Source organism: Nothobranchius furzeri, chromosome 17 (assembly GCF_043380555.1).
Source record: "Nothobranchius furzeri strain GRZ-AD chromosome 17, NfurGRZ-RIMD1, whole genome shotgun sequence".
Classification (NCBI taxonomy): domain Eukaryota; kingdom Metazoa; phylum Chordata; class Actinopteri; order Cyprinodontiformes; family Nothobranchiidae; genus Nothobranchius; species Nothobranchius furzeri.
In genome coordinates, this window is record NC_091757.1 from 51,247,400 (window position 1) to 51,258,879 (window position 11,480).

The 11,480-nt window shown below is 44.5% G+C and overlaps 1 protein-coding gene across 1 annotated transcript in view; it reads right to left on the reverse strand.

Moving 5' to 3' along the window:
• Positions 1 to 11,480, reverse strand: part of ptch1 (patched 1) — a 75,237-nt gene that overhangs the window by 27,175 nt on the left and 36,582 nt on the right. The window contains exons 9-14 of the mRNA XM_054731548.2: positions 9,905 to 10,036; positions 9,636 to 9,791; positions 7,106 to 7,204; positions 6,035 to 6,160; positions 2,215 to 2,333; positions 1,128 to 1,749 (exon numbers count right to left, since the gene is read on the reverse strand). Coding sequence (XP_054587523.2) covers positions 1,128 to 1,749; positions 2,215 to 2,333; positions 6,035 to 6,160; positions 7,106 to 7,204; positions 9,636 to 9,791; positions 9,905 to 10,036 — 1,254 coding nt within the window. The remainder of the gene's footprint in view (positions 1 to 1,127; positions 1,750 to 2,214; positions 2,334 to 6,034; positions 6,161 to 7,105; positions 7,205 to 9,635; positions 9,792 to 9,904; positions 10,037 to 11,480) is intronic.

Sequence of the window (11,480 nt, forward strand, 5' to 3'; positions counted from 1 at the left end):
GCCGACAAAGGTTTATGATGGGTCAGTCCTCCTGCATGCTCAGATCATTCCCTTCCCTTGCTTGAAAAATTGTTCCAAAATGAAAGTTGAACCCACATCTTTTTTATCTGTGAATTCAATGCCGTTCGGCGAGTCTCAAATAAAAATTTGGGCATCTTACTGTAAAAAAATATACCATTAATGTAAAAAAGAAACTCTAAATAAACTATGTTCACATCCAGAATCAAACCCAGGTCTTCTGCATGGGAGTCCGACGTCTTACTAGGTGAGCTAAAGCATCAGTGATGTAATTTGTATCTGTAAGATTTATATCCTTGATGACCGCTGAATCAACGTTCAAAGAACAGTTCGGAGTGAAAATGGCTATTTTGTTGCTAATTTGCAGGAAATATCAAGAAGAAAGTAGCTAAGGGTCCTCAGAAATGTAGCTAGGTTTGTCACTAGGCGTTAGGAACAGCGACAAAGTTGCTGAGTTGGCACTGCCTCTCTCTCTGCTGCTAAAGCTACGGATAGCAAATGCTACGGGCTATGCCTGAGCGTGAACGCGCATGAAGCAGCCTGCTCGACCCGAGCATCTCTCTTTTTCTGTGATTTTACAGAAAAACAGGCAATCGCAGTAAAAATGCCAGGGCTCATTCTACAGGACCAGGACATTGCAGGAGAATGTATGAAGAAGACATTTATTATTTCTATACATGTTTTGGCTGTCAAACATCCATAATGCCTCTTTAAAACAGGACTTTTACCTAAGATCTAAAAAAAAAACCCATTAGGGTTTGATAAAATGCAAAAATGTCTGGAAACAGAGTCCAGCAGATGATTTCAGTTTTGGAAGGCTTTAAGAAGAGGGGCCACCCACTAGACTGAGGTCAGACTGTGTGTGTGTGTGTGTGTGTGTGTGTGTGTGTGCGTGCGTGCGTGTGTGTGACTCAGATATGACATGACCACAACCTTCACCCCTGATTTCCTCTGTCTGCTTTTACTCCCCCCCGGTGAATAACTCTCCCATTCAAATTATCACCTCAGTGAGTCAGAACGCAATTACGCCTTTACCTCACACAGAAGCTATTGTTTTGTTTTGTTTCTTTTCTTTCCAAAAAAAAAAATGTCTGAGAGAGTACAGTGACCTTGGTGGTGGGCTGCAGAAGGAACGGCGCATAGTGCTTCTCAGCGAAAGAGGCCAGCGTCCAGCGGGAGCAGGCGGGCTCGAGGCAGTGCAGGCCCAGAGAGGCCTCTCCGACGTTGGACAGCAGGTCCCGGGTGGAGCTGCTGTTCTCTGGACTCTGACCAGTAGACGAGACCGTGTCACCCTGAGGAACGGAACTGGAAGTGGGCGGGGTCAATGTAGATGCAGGATATTGGTGAGAGAAAGAGGCGGAGCCTCTAGATCCGCTGTTGCCTCTGCTGCTGTTGTTGTTGTTGTAATAGTCACTGCTGCGGTTGCTCCTCGTTGGAGCCGGGTTAATCGGCTGCACGGAGATCTGGGACCTGGGCTCGGCTGTTGTGTAGAAGGCTTGAGTCCGGGGGTCGTACTCCGTCCTGAGCTGCACGGTGGACTGCATGGTGATCTGGGTCTGCTGGGCAAAGCTGTGGCTGCTGTAGGATGGCGGAGGACTGCTGTAGCTTGGGGGAGGCGTGTGATATGAGGGGGGAGGGGTGCGATATGATGGAGGAGGGCTGTAGCGCCCCGCATCTGCCCCATCCAAGTACGCCTGAGGCTCGATCTGAACCACACGATTGGCACAAGGGCTGCAGAGACAAGTACAGTGGAACAAAATCAAACAGAAAATGTATTAAAAATAAAAATGAACGGGCAAATTCAACATGAGCAAATAAACTTTAAACTAGCTGGAAACATGTTTCATCTTATGTTTTTCTGAATCCCCTCCTGCAAAAATCTAAAACAGCGCGAGTACACATCTGTACCATCGCCGAGCCAATGAGCATGCCCGGGCTGGCGGGCAGAGCGCTGAAATGTAATAAAACGATGATAAAGAAACTTCCAGGCAACCACACAGGACGACACAACTTTAGCACCAATTAGCTTGTGACTTCAGGGGATGAATGTTAAGACACTTTCGGAAATGAAAACAAAAAGTGGCCCCGAGTTATTTACCCTCAGATCAAAGAGTTGAGGCAAACAGAGACGGAAAGAACAGGAAAGCGATGACTTTGATGAGGAATGAAAGAGCGTCTTTGTGTCCGTGTGCGCACCTGTAGAAGCAGCAGAAAATATCGAAACGCCTCTCCTCGCGTCGGTAAAGGTCCATGCTGAGGATGGCGGGAAAGATGAGCAGCACCATGGCGAAGTTAAAGACCACCACCACCGCCGCCTGCAGGAAACAGAAAAGAGTGTTCTTTTTTTAACGTCTCGTCGGTGTTTCAGTGTTGGTGGATTGATGAAAACATTGAGCACAGCAGTCCTCAAACACACCCACATGGTAAACCAGTTTGATTAGGGTAACGACACCTAAAAAATGGTCAATATTCAACAAATTGGCCACAAACACAAATGTTTCTCTTCCCAGATAAATGAAGAAGACGAGCAGCGTCCCGTTACTATAGTTACCAACGCTAGACTCCATCTGCTGGAAGCCTCCAAGCTACAGCATCTGAAAATAACATGACACACTTTACCTCTTTATCAATAACGGGTTAGAAGGTCATACGCCCCAAAAATATGTAACTAAAATGTTGCATTCATGGGGCATCGTACCGGGTCCGGACATGGCAAAACTAAATCTAAGGCAGTTGCGCCAACCACTAGTCCACAGGCATAATGGGAGATTTAGAAGGGGGGTGTAAATTAATTGGGACACTCACACGCGTCTCGGGGCAGCGCAGAACGATTCTGGGGACATCCTGTCCACAAAGGATTTTACTTGTTCTATTTTGTCCCTCGTGGTAGAGGTAAACGAGCAGCATGCCATACCAAGATCACGCTGTTCTCTGGTGACTGGCCAGAGTTTGACTCCTGCGATCAGATGCAACAATAAACGGCTTTTGAGTCTCCAAAACCACCCCAGAGCATTAAAAAGTAGGCTCCTTTATGACCTCATCTATGGACTTTTATTGTTCAACGCCTAAAAACATCTCAAGTACTTCTTTTTTTAATTGACCTTTGCTGTAGCGCCAGCTAGTGGACGGAAATGGTATTACAAAAATAAACACACTTTCAAGAGAAAGAAGACATTTTGCCTTTCAGGGCTTCCGTAAGAAATCATGTACGCAAAAATAAAACTAGCTAATGTCAAGGAAACACTTTTTCAAGACATAGTAGTCTCTGAATGTGCAGAGAAAAAAAGCAAAGTCTGTGCGTGTGTGTGTGTGTGTGTGTGTGTGTGTGTGTGTGTGTGTGTGTAATAGAAGCCAGTACAATGTTGTGGTTAAGGATTTGAAGGCGGTGCACTGGAGCAGAGGCTGGGGGGGGGGGGGGGAAGCTAGGTTGGGGCCCTGCCCAGAATACAATCTGGATGTTGCATAGTTGCCAGACCACTACACACACACACACACGCACGCGCACACATGCACAATCGCATGTGTATGCCAGACCACCTAAGAAGTCAGAGGCCCACAGGGTCTGAGGTGATGAGCAGGCACTGTGGCTGCACAGATAACACACACACACACACACACACACACACACACACACACACACACACACACACACACACACACACACACACACACACACACACACACACACACACACACACATCTATTACCATTTATAAAAAAAACAAGTGAACTGCAAACTCCTGCTTAAACCACACCTTAACACCAACCAGACGTACACACTCGCATATCCTCCCCTCTGTTCCTGCTCCCTGCTCGAGAAAAATCATGTCGAAGGCAGAAAATGCCCAGATGCTGAGAGGAACAATTATTTATTAACTGGCAAAGTGCATCACTCCACACACAGACACACACACAGTGACTGCTAGAAGAACCCCCCAAATGAAGATATCCATCTCTGAATTTTCCTCGGTGTATAAACAGTCCTGTGATCGTTTTTTTTTTTGTGTCTTTATTAGAGCATGGTTCCCTTTCTCTAGTTTATGCTGATGGAAGGAAGTGAAGGAGAGAAGAAACGATGGAGGTAAGGGGTGATAAAACGACATTGGAGTAAACAACCAGATGCATTTATTAGCTATAAAGGAACAGGCACACACACACACACACACACACACACACACACACACACATCCTAGCAGTTCTTGTCCATGAGGTTTGTCCTCTACTAGTCACAAAAACCACAAGTGTAAAGAATGTGTGTGTGTGTGTGTGTGTGTGTGTGTGTGTGTGTGTGTGTGTGTGTGTGTGTGTGTGTGTGTGTGTGTGTGTGTGTGTGTGTGTGTGTGTGTGGTATGTGTAGAAAATCAGGCGGCATGGATTAGACCCATGGGGTAAATGGATCATGTTTGACAGACTTGCTGTACTAAAGCCATCTATCCACACATGCTAATATTTTGCTCTCTGTGGTGACATCTTACCTCACTCAGTGTGTGTGTGTGTGTGTGTGTGTGTGTGTGTGTGTGTGTGTGTGTGTGTGTGTGTGTGTGTGTGTGTGTGTGTGTGTGTGTGTGTGTGTGTGTGTGTGTGTGTGTGTGTGTGTGTGTGTGTGTGTGCGTGTAAGAAAGTACAAGTTTGAGCTTGAGGGGATAGAAGATGAAATTTAATTAAACATTAAAATATGTTGCTTGAGGTAACTGAATGTATTTCCTATGAAAACTGTGGAACACTAACCATTTCATAATTTATCTGACAAAATATCCATAAAAATACATCAGATTTGAAAAAAACTAACTCAAATAAACTCTTTGAACAACCTCAGTTTGGAGAAACAGGGATCTGTTCACTTCCAGACAGGTGAGGTAATGGCTAGTCAGAGATACCAGTTACAAAGTGTTTGCTGTGGCTATTTGCAGGAGAAATCAGCTGCAGAGGTAGCTCCTGTAGCGTTCGTAATCATTCTGCCAGAATTGCTCAGAAAAGTAAAAATTGTGGTAAGGTAAAAGTTAAAAACAGTTGTGGCATTAACGGCTATGAAATTCTTTGAGATATAACAACCGTGACTAGTTGTCAGCTAATCGGTTCTATCAGAACTAATCTCAGTTTCTCCAAACCGAGGACATTCAAGGAGCCATCTGCAACGCTGAATTTACTAATTGATCGCAACGTTTTCCACAGAACGCTACTTCAACGGTCTTAACACCTCAAATCTATTTTGCAGGCCTCTTGTTTATCTCCAGTTTCCCACGTGTGCTGAAAATGCTCCTACTGTACTGAAAAAGTCCGACTTCATTCATCAAAAGTTTCATCGCAGAACTTTTATTTATTTATTTTTCCTCTTTGCACAATGCACCCCTGTGTTCAACTGAGAGTGTTTAAATGAATTCACAAGTCTGTGATTATTGGAGGCATTTTGTCAGACACTGTTCTGGTGACGTGTATAATTACGGACAGATGTTCGAGAAGTCAGACCCCCCCCACCCCCCGGCATCCACGATCGCACACTAGACCGCTGCTTTCAAAACCTCCCACACAGACGCTCACACACACGAAGGAGCACGAGGAAATCCAAGGACACACACACACCCACACACACACACACACACACACACACACACACACACACACACACACACACACACACACACACACACACAAACAGTTGGATTCAGTTACCCAGACCTCAGCCACAATCTGGACAGACACTGGCCCCACCACTTAGCAGCCTCAAAGAAGAAGGGTGGAGTGGATTTTAAAACACACACACACACACACACACACACACACACACACACACACACACACACACACACACACACACACACACACACACACACACACACTTCTTGGACAGACAAACCTTCAGTTTGATGAATGAAATCAATAAAACAACAGTCTGTGGCGAGGTCTGGAGGCAATGAGGACAAGAACATGACTATTAGTTGGACCGAAATCTAGGAGAGAACACACACACACACATACACACATATACACACACACACACACACACGAAACAGCATACCTGTAGAGAGAAGGCACGGAGCGCTGGGATGGGGATGAGGGCGGCCATGAAGAACGCTGTGACGTTACTGATGGAGGTGAGCGCCACACTGGTCCCTGTCCTCTTCAAACACTCCCCCGTACGATCCTGACACAGACAGACAGACAGACAGAGTGTCAAATGGAAGCTAAACCTATTAAAACGTTTGATCAGCTTGTAGCCAGAGGCAAATGTGTAAACCTGAGACTACGAACAATTATCATAATACCAGTGTGACTGACAGTGATTGCTATGCTTTCTGAGGCCCTGAAGTTCTCTTCCAACTCTTTTGGGCCCGCTTTGTGTCTCTTTGGTGTGTGAAATTGCAAAAAGTACTAAAATTATATTATTATTATTATATGTTTTCTGATAAAAATTCTTGCAGCGGATTTATTTTGCATACCCAAAGAGAAGCAACATGTCTGGGTGTACCAGTGTGAAGATTTGAGAATTTGAGGGACCACACAGTGAGCATCTGCAGGCGTGCCCGTCTTTGTGGGAGTGTGTGTGTGTGTGTGTGTGTGTCTCAGACAGGGGTGATCAAGTTCAGCTCTGTTTAGTTTTCATCTCAGCCACACAAAGAAGGCCGGCGGATGAAGGAGACAAGAGCTGGAGGGGGAGGAAAACAAAAACAAGCAAATACATGTCTGTTTTTGTTTCCCTTTCTGGGGATGACAAGGTTCACATGCAAAGCTGCAAAAATCCACCATTTGTGTTTAAAATCTTGGTCTGGGATTGATATATTTATTTTATTTTTGTTGTTTCATTTTGCGGGGTCTTGATCTACAAATTTTATCTAATTCAGTGATACAAAAAAGTAAAACTGTGGAAAATTCACATAACTAAGTAACACACATACAAGACAAATTAAAGTAATGACAAGTGAAGCCACGCAGAACAAAAACTACCACTTTTAACACAGAGAGTTGCTCAGATAAGCGTTCCAAGTGTGTGGCACACAAGTTGAGTGATGCTACATCACACGCACAGGCAAGCTTTCACACATTCCCCCGTGGGTACAGATAAAACATCAAAGAGGAACCAAAGTCTCACCTCGAATGGGATCCTCTTGTTCTGTCCGGTTTCACTGAAGGCATGAGCAAGAAGGAAGACGTCATCCACTCCGACTCCCAAGGCTAAGAAGGGAAGAACCTGCGGGACGAGCACAAACATTATGAGCTGTTTGTGGTTTTGGTTCACAAGGCTGCATTTTTAAATTGTCACCTGATTTTCAAACCTCGAGAGAACACACACACCGTGCTTAAAAGTCACCGTATAGGACAATACTACACCAACCGTGTTTTCACTCACGCTAACTTTTCATTCCCCGCTAACTTTGGAAGCCTGGGGAAAACTCAGGAAGTGTAAAATAGTTCCCAAGACAGATCCTGGGTCAGTCAAACAGGCTGCTAAAAAACACAGCCTGGATGATCACAGGATCGCATTGCTTGAAATTCCAATTCTGACTAAAAAAGATAGATCGGTAACACTTTACAATAAAGGTTCCTTTATTAACGCCACGTTAATATATGATATTGGTAATATTAATAACAGGAACCTTTGTTTATTAATGCTTAATAATGCACTAAGTCATGTTAATAAAGGAACCCTATGTTTATTATTGCTTAATACAGTTGTGGTCAGAAGTTTACATACACTTGTAAAAAATATAATATAATGGCTCTACTGAGTGTCCCGTTATTTCTAAAACTCTGATTTTTCTCTGATAGAGTGATTGGAACAGATACTTCTTTGTCACAAAAAACATTCATGAAGTTTGGTTCTTTAATGTCTTTATTATGGGTTAACAGAGAAAAGTGATCACATTTGCTGGGTGATCAATTGAAATTTCATGATTTACTGTCCTCATTCTCTACCAGCAAGAAGCTAGAGTGACTGCCAAATCCTCAGTGCTTATCCAGCTCGACTTATCGGCTGCATTAGACACTGTCAACCATGGCTTCCTTTTGTCCACACTCTCTAGCATGGGCACAGAGAAAGCACACACCTGGTTTGAATCGTACCTCACAGGACGATCAATCAGTGTATCTTGGCTTGGACAATCCTCTACCGTGCACCATCTTGCCACATGAGTCCCCCAGAGCTCTGTACTAGGACCTCTTCTCTTTGCCATATACACCACCTCACTGGATGAGATCATTCGATCACAAGGCTTCTCCTACCACTGCTATGCAGACGATACTCAGCTCTATCTGTCCTTTCCACCAGTTGACCACACTGTCTCTGCACGAATATCAAACTGTCTCTCTGACATATCAAAATGGATGAAATCCCACCATCTCCAACTAAACCTCTCTAAAACGGATCTACTTGTCATCCCAGCAAAACCATCCATACGGCACAATATCTCAATCCAAAATGACTTCCTATCTATGGCTCCTTCAAAGGCAGTTCGAAATCTGGGTGTTGTGATTGATGAACACCTGACCTTTGAAGATCATGTTGCCTCTGTTGCTCGTTCATGCCGCTTTGTGCTGTATAACATACGAAAGATCAGACCATTCCTAACACAACGTGCCACCCAGCTCCTGGTGCAATCTACCGTCATCTCCAGCCTCGATTACTGCAACGCCCTTCTAACTGGTTTTCCAGGCTGTACTGTGAGACCTCTTCAAATGGTCCAGAACGCAGCGGCGCGTCTGGCCTTCAATCAGCCAAAAAGAGCACATGTCACCCCTCTGTTCATTGAGCTCCACTGGCTACCGCTAGCAGCACGCATCAAATTCAAATTGCTAACACTAGCATTCAAATTGCTAACACTAGCATACAAAGTTCGAGACGGTACGGCTCCCATCTACCTGAATCCTCTTGCAAAGGCTTACGTCTCGGCCCGGCCGCTCCGTTCATCACAGGATCGTCGGCTAGCAGTGCCTACACCACGCTCAGGACAATCCAGGCTCTTCTTATGCATCGTTCCACAAATGTGGAATGACCTTCCAAGCACTACCAGAACAGGGGCTTCCTTTTCAATGTTCAAGAAACTCCTGAAGACCCTGCTCTTCAGAGAGCATCTTCTAAACTATCACCCTCCCTGCACCCGTCCCCCCCTCTCTACTGTCCACTCCTTGTTCCCTCCTCTCCATGATTGATGTCAAGTTGTTGTTGTTATTGTTGTTGTTAGCCTCAAGGGCAACATGCCGATTATCACTTGTAAGTCGCTTTGGACAAAAGCGTCTGCTAAATACATAAACATAAACATTAATGCTTAATAATTCACTAAGAAATGCTAATAAAGAGACCCTTTGTTTACTAATGTTTATTAATTCAGTAACGTTAATAAAGCGACCCTTATTGTAAAGTGTTACTGATGGTGTTCAGCTTTACAATGCAACATGTTTCAACACTAGGATTGATGATCTGGGCAGTCCCAGACGTCCTCCCTAACAGACCAGAGTGCTCTTAACACACCACAAAAGGTAGGATTATCTGATAAGATTATCTTTAGAGTTGTTACGGTAAACATGTGCAACTTTAAGATGTTTGAAAGGGACGGAGCTTGTCAAAAATTGACATGATTATCCTGCCACATGAACCAAGCCTCAGAGATGTGTGTGTGATTTACCTGTGTTGTGGCAGCATTGAAGGAGATGCCCAGAAGGGAACAGAGACCTAGGCCAGCTGCCACAGACAAGGTCACCAGCATGACCCCCGCCAGGCCCACGGCACCTTGGGACTTAGCACAGTCCCACCGTAGCATTGTCAGACACGCGTAAGCCAGCTGAACACAAACAGGATACGGTCAACATGTCACAACAAACACAAATCTCTATCTTTTTATCTGATCCCTTAAGATTATAATGATCTAAATACATATTACAACGTTTCTCTCACCATGAGCAGGTAGCCGCTGGCCACACGAATAACACTGATGTCAGAAAAAGACTTGAGAATGTCCTCCAGGGTGGTGGTGGTAAAAGGTAGGACTATCTGGGATGAATTTTCTGCCACACTCTGCAGCACTGCCTAAAAAAAGAAATACATTAAACAAAATCAGTTACCCCCAAATTTGGAGGGATTTTGAGTCCATTTTGACATTCAAAGAAATGGGATCCGCTTTGAAGTTTGCAAGTGAGCCGCTCCGCTGCTGTTCCGTTCCGCTGATGCTTGCAGTGTGGAACCGGGGTAAGGGTGGTAGATCTTTTTCTGTCATGGCTCCTGTGTTGTGGAACTGCCCACCGGCTGATACTGTTGCCCTGTTTAGGGCACATCTGAAAACGCATTTGTACGCCTTGGCATTCTGCTAATAACCTCCAGGCTGCAGGTTTCAGGTTAATTTAAGGTTTTTAATGCTTTTAATATTTTTGAAAATTCAAAGCCAGTTTTAATGTATTTTTACTCTGTGTGCAGCATTTTGGGGTAACCACTGTCGCCATTTAAAGGTGCTATGGAAATAAAATTTGACTTCACTATTTTCAATCAATGGCTAATGCAAGAAAAACGGGTAGAAGATTATTTTCACATTCAGCCTGCACGTGAAACTCAGAGTGACTGATCATATTTTAAAATTAACAAGTAAAAAACTGTTTCTCAGTGAACTTGGCCTTGAAGCTCTGATGATCAAACGTGGAAGCCACATAATGAGACGTCTGTGGTGTATTAACTGATACAGTATCTGCATATGAATGTGGAGCGTCTGTAAGGGCAGAACTTGGCGGCACGGTCCTTCTGTTTCTGTTTAGCGTGCTTTTGTAATCACAGTAATGAGCCGCCATGTTCTGAGCACGAGAGACAGAACGCTGAAACACAATAGCTCTGCAAACAAACCTCTTAAGAACAGGATGAGATTATTTAAAAGAGCTTTGCTAATGAAAACCCTGAATATTTCCTGTGCTAATGCACGATAAATAAAAGCAATGATTAGAATATTCTGCTCTTGTTTTGTTGCACTAATTCATCGCAGTTTTGCAGGATTCTGATGTAGTCGTGTTTTCATCACACTCAAACCAAAAATACGAACGCTAAACTATAGTTTTCTCAACGTCAGCGCTCGTATTTTGGGTCGACAAACTCGATGCTTCTTCTGCTTTGATTGATATTTCATCTATATGCACCACGGCTGCTTCACTCCCTGGCTTTTGGATCTCCTCCTGTTCTGACATCATCCCATGCCCTCCAACATAATACCATAAGCCATCTCAGCTTTTATCATCCTCATTCTCCTGGTACCTGTTACTCACCTCTGAGCTGCTCCAGTCCCTGCTCCTGATCAATCCTACTCACCGGTCTACAGCCCTGGCCCTGCTCACCTCTCCAGCAACTACCTTCATTCTCCTCCCAGTAAAGCCTGATTCATGCTTCTCCGTCAGCTCCGCAAGGGACAGACACGCACGGATTGACGGAAGCGTTTTGCTCTCATACTTCTCCGTCTCCTGGGGAGTGTTGCAAAGCAATCCCCCGGCAGGACAAC